Genomic DNA, 17,187 nt, shown 5'->3' with positions numbered 1-17,187 from the left:
GTGCTCTCACAGTTTTTCCCCTAACCCAAGTAATTTTCACTTTTCTCTGCCCTCTGGTTCCATTTTTGTCAAAGTGAGGACTTCATTGACACGTTTATTCTGGTTTGACTTTGATCCCTCTGTATTTGAGTGGGAGCATTCCTTTTCCTTGTCTTTTTATTGCCTAAATCCCTCTTGGAAAGAACAAACAAGATGGCAAAGTCCTTTAAATTGCTAGATGGGCCATTTCTCAGGTACTGTGGGGATGGGACACATGGACCTTTTCAAAAGCAAAGCCCCCCAGGTGTTGAAGTGTTCTAATTTGGGCTGGAATTTAAGGTTTGCATGAATGTTTGAGATCTGTGGGGTTTTTGAAATGTGTGACCAAATCTGGTCAGACTTTCTTGAGGAGAGGAAAAGGAATTTTCCATGCAAAAGCTAGCCCACATACAAATGTTAAGCCCACACTGGGGAACGTGGATGGTCTGGAGAGTTTCCAAGGAAAGGCACCAAAGTCTTTAAAAAAGTGTCATTTTTCTAGCTTCATCTGGAGAGTGGCTGGAACCCTGGGGAACAGGATTTTCTGTGAAAAGCATTTTAAGTGAAGCAGACGGTATAGAAATTGCATTTTAGGAGTTTAAAACTCTGTTGGAAATGACAGAATCACAGAATGGCTGGGGTTGGAAGGGACCTCTGGAGATTATCCAGACCAACAGCCCTGCCAAGGCAGGGTCACCTGGGGCAGGTGACACAGGAATGTGTCCAGGTGGGTTTGGAATGCCTCCAGAGAGGGAGACTCCACTCCTTCCCTAGGCAGCTGTTCCAGTGCTTTGCCACCCTCCATGGAAAGAAGTTCTTCCTCACTTTGAGGTGGATAAACTCAACAAGCTGGGCTTTACAGGAGGTGTGGGGCAGCCTCCCTCGGGCAGTGCTGTGGTTAGGGCTGTAGCTCCATAAGATCAACCTCTGAACTCTGGCCCAGCACTGCTGGCTCAGCCCTGAGGATTAGGAGCAGCTCCAGGGTGATTACGGTGGAATGTTTGTTGTTCTAATGGGGATTTATTTTTTTTCTTAACAAACTAACCCTTCGTTTGTAGCTGGGCTGTGTGTACATTGGAAAACCAGGCCCTGATGTTAGGAATGTATATATATTCTTCTCCTAAATTGCTGGGGTGAAGCGATCACTTGTTACTGTGAATATTTATCAGTATATGGCCCAACTTGCACAGCTTCTTGCATAACAGGATCCCAGTAGAAAACTCAGTGATGGTGCTGGAAGCGGAGCCCTTATGCAGACTGCAGGGAATGTGACAGTAATGGAAACAAGATGGAGTAAGAACGTGTTTTAAGAGTCAATTTTAAAGGCTGGGATAATTGTGCAAGAAACTTGGCTTCAGAAATGTGTAAGGGAAGGAATCTTGACCCAGCCAAATAGGCCATGAAAAATCCATACAGTTTTCCTGAGGTTTTACATAATTTCTTGTTTAACTCATTCAGAGTCTGGTGCACTTTGTGTGCAGAACTGTCCCACTGGAGGGTGAGGACAAGCCATTTCTGCAGGTACCAACGTTGTGTTTGCCTCTATCCCATAGATCTTAATGAAGTACTTTTCTGCTTTGTTTCAGCCCTGGAATGAGATCAGATGTAAGCTCCTCTCCATCCACAACCTCAGCAACTACGGGACCACCTCCCAAGCTCTGTCTGGTGTGCTCCGACGAGGCCTCCGGGTGCCATTACGGTGTTCTGACATGTGGCAGCTGCAAAGTGTTCTTCAAAAGGGCAGTGGAAGGTAGGCCATGCTTTGATGAGTTTGCTGTTTAAAGATGTGAAATCCCTGCACGTATCATCCACGTTCAAACCATTAGATCACTGATCTTGTCATAGTAAATCACATTGATAATGGTGCATTATCTGAAGCGTGGATTCCATTCACACTGATAAAATGCTCCCATTCACTCCATGTAAAAGGATTTATTGTTGTCTTGGCTTTTGTCTGTTTCATGTTCTTTCACTGTTGTTTTTGTTTATTTGTCCCATTTTTATACAGATATTTGTCTGTGTGCATTTGTAAAGTTTGTGATTTTTCATTTGAAGGTTAGCTGATTTGTATAGAAGATTGGTAAATCTGTTGTGTGTGAGGTTGTGGTATTTTGCAGGTTTTCTTGTAAGCACTGTTGGTTGAACTGCATCCATGTCCCTGTGTGAGTTGCAGGTATCTGGGTAACAGGGACGTGTGTGGTTTTGGAGGATTAAGATTTCTGACTAATCACAGGGAGAAAATCAATGTAGAAACTAGAGATGATAGAAAACTAAATGTGAATAAGGGCTCAGTGATTTTGGGGCTGCATCAGTAGCTATTTTGTAACAGACTAGGCTGTACCTCAGGGTGTGACTCCTGGCTTCAATATCAGATGCAGTTAAGTTGGAGCATATTCCCAGTGTCTCTTAAAGGATGGTGATTCCCGAGTTCTGAATAAGAACGTCATTATTAGTTACACCCTCCAGGGTTTCATGTCTTGTGCCTTCCTCGTGCACCAGACTCATTTTGTGCTGACATTTTGGTTATCTGGGATGTCTGGAAAAGAGAGAAGGCTGTTTGATAAAGACAAGACATTATTCAGTCTTTAGAAGCAGCACTTTTCCCCAGTTCCCAGCTCAGTGGATGCCATGGGGAGCTCTGGGGAGCTCTCAGAGGGATCGGAAAAGTCAAGTTCACATGACAGTTTTTGCCTGTCACAAGGGGAGGGGTGTCGGCCCTGGGGGAGCTGAAGCTGTTCTGAAGTATAACGAGGCAATGGGAGCTCAAGTGCAAAGCACTTTATTTAAGGCAAATAATCATCTGTACCTTTGATTAAAATCAGGTCACTGGAGATCCCTCAGGAGATATATTATATGGCAGCTGGATATGTGGCATAGCCATGGTTTTGCCTATTCTCAAGCTTAAATAAATCAGAAAAGTATTGATACAGGAAAGAAGCAACGCAGTGATTCCTTCTGATCAGTGATGCAACCTGACTCATCATATATCAACTGTATTGGTATAAAATGTAAGCAAGCTTGTGGCTGAAAAATGGCAATTAGATCCTCAAGGCTTACTCTGCTTCCATTTTTATTGTTCCACAAATTATCCTCACAGGATCACAGAATCGTTTAGGTTGGAAAAGCCCTCCAAGATCATAGAGTCGGACCTTTTACTGGTTACCACCTTGTGAACTGGACCATAGCGGGAAGGATTAAGCGCCCTTAATCATTCCATGAGATATCATGGATATTTTCAGGAGCCCTTCCAGGATCTGTTAGTCTTAGTCTTTACTTTAAGGAACAAATAATTTGCTCTTGTCTTTTATAGGCATTTTTTTTATTAGGAACACATGTGAAAGGAATTTGTTTCTGCAATATCCTTTTTATTAGTAGCTGCCAGGCACCTGTTAGTATTCAGATCAAGCTGACTCTGCACACTGGTTATCCAGCCTTTAGCCAAAGCCCTTTTTTCCACCTTTGTCTCCAGGCCTGTGGACTGTGACAGAAATAATCACAGAAACTGAAAGTGTCAGTGTCTAGAAAGTCCATGGAAAGTATATTCCTTTCAGCAAAGAATAGAACTAGAGAAGAGGGAGGATGAAGGTGGGACAGCAACTGTATATTTATGCACAGTTCTTCACACAAACAGGCCTTCAGGAACCCAGAGAGGCCAGAGATCTTGTTTTAGCTCTGATTTTCATGGTGTTTCAGAGTCTAGAGCCCTCGTGATCGAGTTTCTCCTGTCGCAGAACCAGCCCTGTTCACCTCCCAACATGTTATCCCAATACACCAACCTGGATTTTCACTGCTCCTCCCACGTCCGCTTCCTCGCCTTGGAGCAGATCCTCACACCTCCCTCCACTGCAGATTCCCCCAACACCTCTCCTTCCTGCTGTGCTCCACATTAGCCCTGTTCGTCAGCAGTTTTAATTCCATCTTCCAAAGTCCTTTGTCTGCAATTTCTACCCTTTTTATAGGGCTGATGTGCTCAAATGAGCAAGGAGTCGTTCAGTGCCATAGAGCATCAGAGCCCCCAACACCGACGGCTGCTGCAGGCAGTGCGACATTGTGGAATAGCCAACCGCTCTGTAAAATGCCCCAGTGTGCCCCAAATCCCCTTGGAAACATCTCCATTGGCTCACTGCTGGTTTTTACCAGAGTATTTTTGAAGTATCTTTGGGTTTTGAGCAATGAAGAGAACCAAAGCGAGTTCCTTTGGCACGTCCTCTGGGCAGCACTCAGGCATGGAGATCAATTTCCCTTCATTTTCCCACGAGATATTCACGTGGCAAGAAGGCTTTAATATAATGTAAGTCAAAGAAATAGTGTAGCTTGCCCCCAGAAAAGGCAAGAATAGGTGAGAAGTGAACAGAAGAAACTAAACCTTCATGGAGAGGAGCCCCTTTGTTCGGAATAAAATGGAACAACTGCTCAGGAAAATCTTCACCTGAAGTATCTGTATTGTTGGGTGAAACTGTGGTCTCATCAAACATCTTTGAGAGACAGGGAATTGTGGTCTCTACTCCTCTGCAGTGCTGACAAATTGTCATCAGTTTATATTTCATGTGTGTGTACAGATATATTTGTTTATATGTATTAGGGTGCTAATGGCAAACAGAATGGTGAGTCCTGGATCTGTTGTCTAAGTTGATTAAACACAGATTACACAAGGGTCAGGAAGGCTCCTCTTCCCCAAACAGAAGAGGTGTGAGAGTTCATTCAGAAAAATGTTCAGAGCTTCCTTGGAATATCAACGTGAAACACTTCATGGGATATGTTTGACCAAAGCCATAGGAATGGACTCTGCGTGCCCATAATTTTCACAGCTGACTTGAAACAAATTCCTTACCCAGGCTGTTTTACTGTGAGAAGACTCTTGAACTCCGTTGTTAATAGCTCTGTATTTGGAAAATATGTTTCTCACAATATTGTACTGTCACAACTTTGCAATGTGGTGTAAAAGCCCAGGCTGCAGCTTTCTGCCCTCTGAAGAAACATATTTCCTGATCCCTCTCTGGGAGAAGGATCTATCCTTTAGTAATACCTTTCCCTTAATAAGTTATATTGAGGAATTTGGTCATATAATTCAAATAACTAAGAATGTATACTCTTCTGGTGCCATGCTCTTAACAGCTAAGAAATAGTTACTTAATTTCTGTAGTTCAAGTTGTGTTTTTAGGGTCACTTTAAATCTGTGAATCCGGAAAAATGTCAGAGAACTTGGTTTGTCTGGGTCAGGCTGCAAAGTTAAACAAGGAGAAAGTTTCATGACTTTCAAACTGATGAAGCTGTGTCTGTTCTCTGTAGAAATCTTTCCAAGTGTATTCTCAAGATGTGTTTGTGAATGTTATTTGTATCTCTTGTCAAACTATTTAGAGAAATGGGAAACCTGCTGTTGAAGAAAGATTTAGTAAATGTAAGGGAAAAACAGTTTTAAAAATAGAAGTTGCCTGATACTAACAAATTAAAAATAGGATTTTGAACTAAATTTATTGGCTTCAGGGTCCAATTATGAGAAATCTGTTTGGATACATGAAATCAGATGTATATTGATATTTTTGCAAGACATGCAGTGCAGTAGGTAAAGGTCTTACATCGTCTCCAGACCCCTAATGACTGAAAGGATGAATGGCTTCAGCTACTGATCTACTCGGGGAGCTTATGGTTGTTTTGGTTTTGTGCACACAGGGCAGCACAACTACCTGTGTGCTGGGAGGAACGACTGCATTATTGACAAAATCCGGAGGAAAAACTGCCCGGCGTGTCGCTACCGGAAATGTCTGCAGGCTGGCATGAACCTTGAAGGTAACCATGTGTCCACATCCCTGCTTTGGGTTGGAATCCTACCCAATAAAGGCCAGGCTGCTTATGAAGCAATGATTGGAGCAGCACTTTAATATGTTAAAAGCAACTGGCTGCATTTCATGAGCATTTTAATGAGAGGCAGGAGGTTATTGTGCTATTTCTCCTGTCTGTGCTCAGTTGCTCTGTCTGTCGGTGTGTTCAGTAGAAGTGAGTCATACACACAAGCTAGGGTTATTTTTTGTTCCTGTCAGCACATATATATCTCGTTGCTTTTTCATGGAATCTGAGACAGGAGAGTTCTTGGGGAACACCTGGAGGGAAATTAAACACCTGTAGGGAGACATGCTGTCTGCCCATCCTCACTCGAGAGAGTGACTTGACACTGAAATCACAGAGGAGAGGGGCAGAAGTGGGGATTATATCTTCAAACTGAAGAAAATGGAAGTATTTTTGTTGATGCTGTGGATTCTTCCTCAATACCTGTCAAAATCTCTCTAGAAAAGGTCAGTTAAGTAAATAAATTTAACGTACCAGTACATAGTTATTCTCTGCTGAGTCCTCAATGGCTTATGAGAATCTGAAGGCCATGTCAACTAAGGATTTAGCAGCAGTTGTAAAATGGGATAAAACACTTTTATTAGTGTCAACTACATTTTATGCTTGCTATTTTTCCCTGAGCAGCAGAGATTAACACAGTACTTCCTAACACAGTTATCCGTGTGGTACTTGTATAATGAAAATTGTCAGATAAAATGAAAATGTCAAAAAGATATTTGTCAGCTCCCAAGGATGAACAGAATTCCATTTCAGTCAGTGATAATATCCTTTGGTAAGATGTAAGTGGTGAATTAAGTTAAAGAGATAGATGAAGCACATACTGGAGTCCATGTTAGCACGTCCTTTCTTCCTCCTCTGCTTCCAACCTCCTTCAGCAGGACACAGCAGAAGGTTTTCTGTGCTGCAGGTGCTTCTACCTGCCCCTTCCTTCAGAGCAGAGGGAACAAAGCTGAGGGTCTGAAATGCTCTGTGACCCACTTACAGGCACATCCTCTCCTTCGGGATGGAGATTTGCTGGAGGAAGGGATGTTGCTGCTCTGTTTGTTGAGGTGTTACCATGATCCGTGTGCAGGATGGGAAGGTACAGCCAAGATCTACAATAGTGGCTTCTAAAATAAATCGCTAAAGCACATGAAGTCATCAGTGAGTGTCTCCAAGGAGCTGGATTTAGGTTTTGGGCTCTCCCATTGGGCTGGACCTTACACTTCAGAGATCAGAGCCTACTCTGGGTACCCACTCGGGACAGGTCACTGCCCTGCTGGGGCTGGTGTGGCCGGGAGCAAGGACAGGGAACAGCAAAGACTGAAGACAGTTTAAATGATGCAAAACCCCAGAGTTTTTGCTTTGAGGTGGAAAAGAATGAGTTTTGGTTTAAGGCTTGTTTCTAATTTTTCTCTTTATTAGATATAGTGTTCTGATACTAAGATATAGTACTCTCATAGTAAACCTTTCCCTTCCTGCATCAGTTTAAGTAGACACCAATATCGCTGTGTCAGGCTCCAGGACACAGAATCAGAGAATCACAGAATGGTTTGGGTTGGGAGGGACTTAAAGCTCATCCAGTTCTACTCCCTGCCATGGGCAGGGACACTTCCAGTTGCTCCAAGCCCTGTCCAGCCTAGCCTTGACATGTTGAGTGACCCCTCTGCAGCAAAGAAAATCAAATGGAATGACATCGGATATTTGCCACTTCTCTGCATGTAGGTTGGAGGCCTTCCAGTGTAGTTTGTCTCAATTTTGGCACAGAGAATCCTAGAGAATAGTGAGGTTTTGGAGGATGGAGATTGTTATATAAGTTGCTGGAGAAGGCGGGGGGGTGAAGTTTTTATGTCTGAGAGGGAAAAGGAGTCTTGAAACTCAGCAACACAAAAATGGAAGAACTTGGAGTAGTGTGAAAGGGTGAAAAACACCCTAAAACAAGGATTTATGGGACAGATCTGAACAGATGGGGAATAGGTCGTGCAGAAAAGCAAGTGGGGAGGCAGCATAAAGTGCAGCAGAGACTTAAGAAGCAGTTTCTTTTATCTTGTCTATTTTAGGGTCACAGTTCAGAAATTACTGTTGTTTAAAAGAGAATTAAATTTGCATACTTTTTAGACAGTAATTTCTTTTTGACAAATCCCCTGCTGCATCCTCAGTGCATAAATAATGGTTATAGCAAACCAGTGAGTGATCAAAAGAGATCCCAATATCCAGCCTGTCAGTCCTTTGGCCCCTTGCACTCACCTAATGTGCTGCTGGACTTCTTCTATGAACCTGCCCCAGCACATTTTGGGTATCTCAGTTTCTAATACCTACAGTGGATTGCACTGTTAGGTATTGTGTAGAAGAGTAATTATTTTAAAATGAATAAAAGAATTCTGACCTGCTCCTGTCCTGAGATGAAAATGGCTCCTTCTACCCTAGTAAAATATTACTTGCTAATTTCCTATCGGCCTTTTTTTATCATAGAGTCAGTAAGGTTGAAAAAGACCTCCAAGATCATCAAGTCATCCCTTTGGCTCTGCTTATCACCCTTTTCTAGAACTTTCTTTTTTCTTTTCCATGTTTTTTTGGGCATAGGGGCCTGGAAAAAAAATCAAACTACGAAGCTGCAGGTACCAGAGATTTACACAGCAGAATAATGATATTTTGTACTCCAGCCTTTATTTCCTTGAGTTCTCATTTCCGCTCCCACCGTTAATTGGTGTTCCTTGGCACCCTTTCTCTTTGTGATGTGTTGGAAGAAAAGATTTATTGTTAGGTTTTATGCCTGTAAAAAGTTGTCTCATAATTTTTTTGGCTTTTCATGCTGCTTTTTACAGCTAAACTTGGCAATTTATGAGTTTTTTCTGCAGTCTTCACTTGGAATTTATTTCAGATTTTTGAAGGATCGTTTCTTTTTTCTAATCCCATTCCCTGCCCTGCTCTAACTGCAGTGGGCTTGTTATAAATCCCAGTTTAGCAGGGAAGTGCCTGGCTGTCTGGGGTGGTGGTGGCAGGTCCATTGCCCACCTGGCTCAGGTGCAGGACCATCTGCCCACGGGGCAGGGAATAGGAAGCCTGTGCAGCCTGGGTGGATGCCAGACTGTAGGAGGTTGGGAGGGTTTTGTTTGTTTTTAACAGAAAATTTTGGATGCTTTTCTCTCCATGCTGAGTTTATCTGTGGGGGTTATCTCCTGTAACGTGCCCTAAGGAGCTGGGGTTAAATTAGTGGTCTTTTTATATTTGAAAATAAATTATACAGAAATACATTATCTCAACCTTTTTTTTTCTGAGTTACAGCTATATATCTAAGTCAAGACTAGTAACACAGCCTAATAAAAATTCTTGCATAATAATTTGCCTTATCAGATCTATTTATTTTGATTATAATTTTATTAGGCTTTCTGGGCTGGAAATACTCCATCCAGGTGTCTGCAGGAAGCTGAAGGCATGTGCTTCTAAATATAAGTCAAAGCAGCTCATTTGCTCTTCAGAACATGGATAATGGGGCAAAAAACACCAGAATGTGGAAAGGATTTTGGAGCAGCCATTTCAAAATTAAGACAATAACAAAAAGCTCTTTGCTCCAAGGAAATAACTGTTGCTGTTCCCCCACAGCAGGTTTGGCACATGTGGCCAGTCTACAAATATTTGGGAAAATGGAATTTATACAAGATCTGTAGAGAATTCCTTGTGGTTAGCATTTGGTTTCTGAAGGCCATGTCACAGTCAGTGGGTCCAGGAGGGAGTTTCATGTGTTGTTACACTGCAGGGTTGGTGCATTTTGGATGCTGAGAGATTCTGAATGGGTCAGGAGGAACTTTGAATGTGAAACCACATTACGTGATGCTTTTATGGGCTACTGATTTATCTCAGAAGTTCCAGAGCAGAAATCAATTAATTAACTGAGGCACCCAGGGAAAGAACTGGTTTCATTTGGTCTCCGTTAAATAGCATGTTCTGTGTGGCTGCCTCCATCCAGGAGAGCCAGAGCCAAGCAGGAGACTCCATTATGGACAAGATGCTAATAAAATTGTTGCTCCAAGTTTTTGTAGTTTACAGTTAACATCTCTGTGTGATGTTTTATTTATTTGGCGAATGGTTTTTATGGTTTAATTACGCAGCAGTGATTTATATGCAGGAGAAACTGGCAAGAGGAAAAGCTCCTCCTGCCCAGCATTTTCAAAAAAAAACCCCTGTTTTCCCTGGCTCAAGAGATCCAGTAATTCCTTACCCATTAAATATACTTTTTCCTTTCTTTTTCCTGGTTCCTATACTTAATATCTTCAGGAACTTTTAAAGTCCTGCACATATTTCCAGTGGTAGGATTTGGCCTTGTATTTTAGGATCAGCCTTGTAAGGTACCTGCGGACATTATTGAACAGTTGGAAACAGTAACATAAATGTGACTTTTATTAAAATGTAAAGCAAACTTACTTTCAGTGGAGGCTTAATTAGAATTCATGTGAAATTATTTACTTTATACACAAATGCTGTGAAGGTTTCAGTGGCCTGGTCCCAGCTGCAGGGAGGAGGGAAGCAGCGCTTCCTCTGCTGCATTTTTATCGCGGCACGGTCACTTTCCATCATCTCACCTGTGACTTACCCAAACTTTCCTAGCTCGCAAAACAAAGAAGAAGATCAAAGGACTGCAGCAGGGAAGTGCCACGGGAACACGGGACGCTCCCGAGGCATCCGGGAACAAGAGCATCGTCCCCGCGTCGCTGCCGCAGCTGACGCCGACGCTGGTGTCGCTGCTGGAGGTGATCGAGCCCGAGGTGCTGTACTCGGGATACGACAGCACCCTGCCCGACTCCAGCTGGAGGATCCTCTCCACCCTCAACATGCTGGGAGGGCGGCAGGTGGTGGCTGCAGTCAAGTGGGCGAAGGCAATCCCAGGTAACACACAAATATGTTAATTGCTGAGTGCAGTCTTCTTATTGTACTTAAACTCCGTGTTTGTTTTCCTTCAGAGCTGTACAGATGAAGTTTTAGTCATAACTGGGCTTGTTCATGCCTCAAGTACTTCTGGAGTAGAAAAGTAGAAAAAAATGCAGATGCAGAAATGTATTTACTGCAGATGAGCTCATTTTACTTGAACATTTTGACCAGTGGATCTTAGTGTTCATTTTAAAAGTAATATAGAGAACTATTTTTATTAGCTCTATCTCCACCTTTTAGAGTCACAGACTCACAGAACTGAGTTAGGAGGGACCTTAAAACTCCATGCCCTGCTGTGGGCAGGGACACCTTTCACTATCCCAGGTTGCTCCAAGCCTCATCCAACCTGGCCTTGAACACTTCCAGGGATGGGGCAGCCACAGCTTCTCTGGGCAATAAATAATTATTTCTTGAATATTTTTAGCAAGCCCTCTTAACTTTTACAGACTGGCACTGCTGTGCTGCTTCTCTGAGTCTGCGTTCATGGATGGTTCTTTTTTCACTCCCCTTCACTGTATCTGCAGTTTTTTCTTGACTTTTCTTGGGAATAGGTGTTTGACTGTCGAATTCCAGGGTGGAAGTCAAGGTGTTCATTTTCTCCCCAGCTCCGTAGCAGCACAGTTAAACTGACTCTTCCCTGGGGAACGGGGGTGGTTTGTTGCTATTTTGGCTCCCACCTGAAGACACAGTTAGACACGGAAGAAGTGATGTCAGATCTCAGCCTAGGACATAACACATGGCATCTGTCTTGGGAGAGACCAGGGCCAAGGGTAGCTGAAGATCTGTTTATTCCTACAGAACAAAGACCAGTGTTTATCTCTCTCTCAGTCGTGTCAGTACTGTTACCTACCTGTTCTCAGAAACGCTGGCAGAAACACCTCCATGACGCATGTGTTGCCCAAAAATAACATCACAGAACAGGTCTGCCAAAAAAAAAGAAAAAAGGAAAAAGAGTCTGATAATGAGATTTATGAATCATAATAGTGCCTCTTTGAGCAGAGGAAATAAATTAACAGTGAGAAAGAAAGGCTGGAAAACTCAAATATATCTGTGTCCAGCAGATATGTGACTGGAGAGGTTTGTGTGTGTTCTAGTTGTTCTAGTGGTGATTGGTCACAAGTTGGACTCGATGCCCTTGGAGTTCTTTTCCAACTTCGGTGATTCTGTGTCAGGGCTGTTCACACTGGGAAGTTACACGGGATTAGCTCAGTCTGCTCTAGGAGAGATTCACATGCACGCACTTCCTTCTGGGACAGGTCTTTGGGAGACCATCTGGTATTCCCAAATCCAAATTTAGATTCCATTTTATAAAACACTTCTGTGTTCATCGTCTCTGTTGAACGGTTTCCCTAATTAGCCAAACCCTTCAGGTTAGAGCATATGCTCTCAATGGAAATGCCAGTCTTCTCTTTAATAACTACATTAATAGCAACTGTTCTTATCATTGTTATCTCCTTTCTTTTGTTTGCTGAGGTGGTTCCTCATGAGTATTTAATTGTATATCCTGCTCCTGGTTGTAGCCCATCAGCCATGCTGACAGCACGCCAGCATTCCTTGCCAAATCCTTTCGCTGGGATTTCAAAATAACCTTTTCCTGAGGAGGGTTTGAGCACAGATTCAAGGTTTGACCCCATGAGACTGGAATCACTTCGAAACCCTTCATATTTTTGAAGCAGTACCTGGTTGTTCCTGCTGTCTCCAAAGCCAGGAGCTGTGTTTGAAGCTGTCAGACAAACCAAGTTTGTTCTGTATTCATCTCCTGGCTGCTGGCTGTTGGCACATCTTCAGGAAGCAGCTTTTTAGATGTTCTGAGCTCTTTAGATGTCAGATGCTTAATAAAATTAGATAAAATCAACTTGAATTCAGGCTCTAATAATGATTCAGTGTGGCACGATAGATTCCTGCTAAATGTGGGCAGGATCTGATAGGAACTAGTGTTGTAAATCCAGAGCTGCCAGCATTTTCAGACTGTTTGAGGGACCAGTTGTCAGATTCTACCCATTTCCTCCTTATTCACTTGGCTGTGTTAATGCTGCATATGAGATCAGAAGCAGTTAATGCTGGTAACTAATGCAGTACTTATTTTCTAAGTTCTGTGTACAGTTGTTGTGGAATAAGAACAAAATTTTACATTAAGCCATTTATTGTCTGGTGGACTGCTCTTGTGAAAAGTAGCAAACCCTGTTATTTTTGGAAGGCAGCCCAGTGAATTATAGTGTATATGAAATACAGTTGTTGCCTTTTGTGATCTATCTGACTGACCATCAGTTCCAGATAAGCACATACCATATATTATGACTTTTAAATATTACATCCCCTTTTACTCCCTGTAGTGCCTATGCACTGATAGCACAGCAGTTGTGCTGCTCATAACCCTGGCCCTTTTCCAAGTCATGCAAGTTTTTTGTCCTTTCTTTTTTTTTTTTCACAACTGACACCACCCCCCCTCAATTTTTTATTTTTCTAGGTTTCCGAAATTTGCACCTGGATGACCAAATGACCCTTCTGCAGTACTCCTGGATGTTCCTAATGGCTTTTGCTTTAGGCTGGAGATCCTACAAGCAATCCAATGGCAATCTCCTGTGCTTTGCACCGGATCTGATCATTAACGAGTGAGTAAGACCTGCCACAGCGTTTCTGGGGTTTGCACTCAAGGGGTGAATCACTGGGTAACAAATCATTGCAGAGATCCCAGATCTGCCTGTCATTTGCAACTTGTTTTTCTTTCAGGAGCTTGCTTAGGGTTTTTAACTAAGTCAAATGAAAGAAAGGTAATTGAGATATTAAGTGTATTTATATCCAGGAGTTTTTGTGGGAGGTGTTTGTGCTTAAATGTTCCATATTGTGACTGTTCCAGCACCATTCACTGGAATCATTCATGTTATCAGAGCCAACACAGTCAGAGCTAAAAATATGTTAGGGATGGAGAGAAAATTTTGGCAAATTGCATAATGTTCTGTCTGTTTAGTGTATAAAAGTGGCAATATGGTCCTACCAGTTTCCCAGAGTTCCCAATTCCTTAAACATTTCTTTCTGAGCCTGATTAAAGTAGGGCTGAAAAAACAAGGTTACAAGTGGAACAGCCTTCCTGATTTATATTTTCTTGTTGAACTTTGTTATCAATTTTCAAGCAAAGTTGAATTTGGTGGAATATTTGGACGTATTTTTTTCTTGCACCACACATCATTATCCTTGTATTTTTCCAAATTTGTGTTGTGCAGCAACTGTACTGTAGAGGGGAGGGAAAGAGGGAATTTGGGATTGTTGAAGTGATTGCATCTAATTCATGTCTCTTGTTTCATGACCTTGCAGTGGAGGCAATACAATTGGCATGTTTTGACAGAGTCACAGTATTTTTGGTTCTGTTGCACTTCAGAATCAGATCTCCCAAATATTTGCCGTGTTTTAAAAAAAACATAATAGTTGTTACATTTTCTGTGGGATCAGCCATTTACATTCCTTTGTCATGTTTATTTATTCCCTTTTTTTTTTTTCCCTGTGTAAATATTTATTCAGACTTCTATAAACTGTAATCATTGCCTTATAATAACTTCAGAAAAAAGGTGTGGAGGAGATGGCAGGTGAGGGCCCATGTGTGTACTTATGTTTATTAAAGTGCTTAGAATGTGTCTCTGGAGCAGAATAATCTCTGTGTGGTGGAATTGAAATAATTGATGTCACTAAGTGTAGCAACATCTACTTTGCCTTACATCAGAGATTTCCTGCTGTTTTATCAGTGGCTCAAAACCACAGATCTTCACAGCCAGGTGTTGATATTCTTGAAAAACACAAAGCTGCAAGGGTAACCCTGTTATAGCAAACAGTAATTCTTAAATTCCTTCCAGTTACAGTTTGGTGCATAAATTGTAGATCACAATGACATTTGTTTTCAATAAAACACATTGACTGAGAGAACTGCAGTTTCTTCTCCAGTGGGCTACAGGTTCTCCATAAAACTCTCTGGTCGTAACTTTTTATGTCCCATCCCTCAATAAAAGAGCCACCTCGGAGCTCAGTGTGACAAACACTGACTAACAATAAAACCGCTGCAGGAGTCGTGAGAAGGTTCCGGAGCAGGGAAAGCTGGAGGGGCACCTGGGGCTGGCATGTTGAGCAGGACAGGAGAGGCATCATGGGCAATTAAGCAAAAATGCACCTGGATTTTACTGCAAGAAAAAAAATGCCCTTGGATTTGAATGATCAAATGTGGCCACATAGGATAGATTCAGTAATAGTTGGTATCTGACAATGGAACAGGGGGATAACAGAAACCAGAGCATGCAGAATTACTTCCGTGGTTGCAGAGAAGTGCAGTTACTTCTGGTTTAATTTTTGGGTTTCTTTCAGTTTCTGAACTTTAAAGCCTTGTCCTCACATTTGGTGCAATTCAGTGTCTTCCGCTTCAGGAAGAGAAACTCCCCTCTTGGAAGGGTCTCCAATGAAACAGTAGTTCAGTTGGACCTAACTGCAGAATACTTTTTTGAGATTGATTTTTTTATGGAATTAATTAGACTTTCTTTAACTTCATGTATCCGCTCAAGCATCTGAACAGCATCAGTCTTTCATGCATTTATCATTGTACCAACCCTGGCCAGTATCATCCTGTGTAGTTACAGTTTACTTACATGGAGTAGCAAGATCGAGTAGCTCATGCAGTCTGTGGTGGGAAAGAGGATTAAATTCTGTTCTTCTTAAATCTTAGGATGGCAACTTAACCATTTGCTCAGTCTTCTCCTAAAAATTGAATATGTGTTGAATATTTCACTTTTATGTCTGTACTCCTGTAATTTATTTATTTTTTAATGGAGGTATATCTATCCTAGCTGATAATATATGTGTTCACACACAAAACACAGAACTCAGTTGTTGAAACGTGTGGCAACTGAATAAATCTTAGGCTTCAGGCCATTATTTAGTACTTGAAAATGGTTTAAACCTGTGATTTTGCAGTATTGTATAACTGTTTCCTCAGTCTGTGATTCAAAACATGCCCTGCTGGAACGGGCACTGGTACTGGATCAGCTTTTGGCCTCTGGGTATGTCACAATGTGCCCGAAATTACAGTGAGCACAGTGACAGTGCACAGTTGTGTTCATCAAGTAGCAAATACCATTGAAGTGCTGCCCAGCTTGAGAAAGAAGTTCCTGGAAGTTCTGGGTCTTGGGATTTCGACTCCAGTTACATGTTCATCATCATAGCTCCTTGCTTTGAGGTGTGAGGTCACTTCCATGGTCTTGTTTGTCCTTCCAATCTCATCTGCCATACAGAATAGCTGTATTGATGTATTTGATTAGAAAAATAACAGTGATTACAGTTTTATAAGCAATGTTTTGTCAGTTCTCTTATTCCCCAGATTTTTTCCCCAAGGTTCTTTTGTAACTCCTTCTGTGGAATCAGTGTCATCTGGTGTTCAGAACACCAGCGTCCTGTTTACTGGGTTTTTAGTCTTTCACAGACTTGACTGAACTGAGTGACTCACAGCAGTGTTGAAAACTCATCACGTGCTTTTATCATCCACACACGTCCCCCAGAGCAAGCACACGTATATCCATGTGTTCTGTGATCTGGGCTGAGCTGGAACACCACCAGTGCCCCTTGAGAAGCTGGTCCCTAAAGCAGAGGGGTATTGGATACTTAACAGAGCAAGGGGGTGATTCAGGGTGGACTCAAATGTGCAGTCATTACAGCAGGATGCCTTCACAGTGATCAAATGCTGCCAGTCACCTCTTTGAGTCTTTTTATGTGCCTGGCAGTAATTGCAGAAGCCTTCAGCTGCTGCGGCCCTGCCAGTGTCCCTGGGGAGCTCCTGTGGCTCAATCCGAGCTCAGCAGCTCCTGAACTGCCATGGGGTGCAGCTTCCCTGGGATTGCTGGTCCTGAGTATCCCAAAGTTCTGCTTGAGAGCCAGCATGTTTCTGTGGGTAGTTTCAGCTAAGAAGGCGGCACTTGTGGTGTCCTCACTGAGTACAATGTCTATTTTAATTAACTAAATATAGCATTGAGTTGAAGTGTTACATCTGGTCTATTTGTGGGTAAATTAATCCATGGAGATGGTAAATGGCCTGTGCAGGGAGGGGAACCAGGATCCTGGGCAGGCAGGGAGAGAGCCCTGAGCCCTGCCCTTCTCCGAGTCTGTGTCCGTGACCTGAGCCCTGTCCCCGGGCAGGTTCCCTGTGGCAGCTGAGATCATCTGATGTGCCCTGGCCAGGAGATCTGAGATGGGAATGGCTGGGACCTCTTCCCAGAGCATCTGCCAGCATTTAGGATGAGGCAGTGAATCAGCCTCCTCGTGCTCTGACACAGCCAGATCCGCAGCCTCTAGGGCACAGGGCAGAGCTCATCTGTGTGCTCAGACCTCGCTGAAGGGAGGGGGCTGTGCCTGCTCTCATTTTTTGGGAACTACAGTTTGCATAGCCCTGGT

General features: G+C 42.7%; 1 protein-coding gene across 1 annotated transcript in view; it reads left to right on the top strand.

Annotated features, from left to right (window-relative positions):
- NR3C1 (nuclear receptor subfamily 3 group C member 1) overlaps positions 1-17,187 on the top strand; it is a 64,702-nt gene that overhangs the window by 37,464 nt on the left and 10,051 nt on the right. The window contains exons 3-6 of the mRNA XM_008927926.3: positions 1,605-1,768; positions 5,689-5,805; positions 10,447-10,725; positions 13,235-13,379. Coding sequence (XP_008926174.1) covers positions 1,605-1,768; positions 5,689-5,805; positions 10,447-10,725; positions 13,235-13,379 — 705 coding nt within the window. The remainder of the gene's footprint in view (positions 1-1,604; positions 1,769-5,688; positions 5,806-10,446; positions 10,726-13,234; positions 13,380-17,187) is intronic.

The sequence above is a fragment of the Manacus vitellinus genome, unplaced genomic scaffold (assembly GCF_001715985.3).
Source record: "Manacus vitellinus isolate BGI_N305 unplaced genomic scaffold, ASM171598v3 scaffold_25_pilon, whole genome shotgun sequence".
Taxonomy (NCBI): Eukaryota; Metazoa; Chordata; class Aves; order Passeriformes; family Pipridae; genus Manacus; species Manacus vitellinus.
The sequence above is the reverse complement of the archived record's forward strand: the minus strand, read 5'-3'. Positions and strand labels throughout refer to the sequence as shown.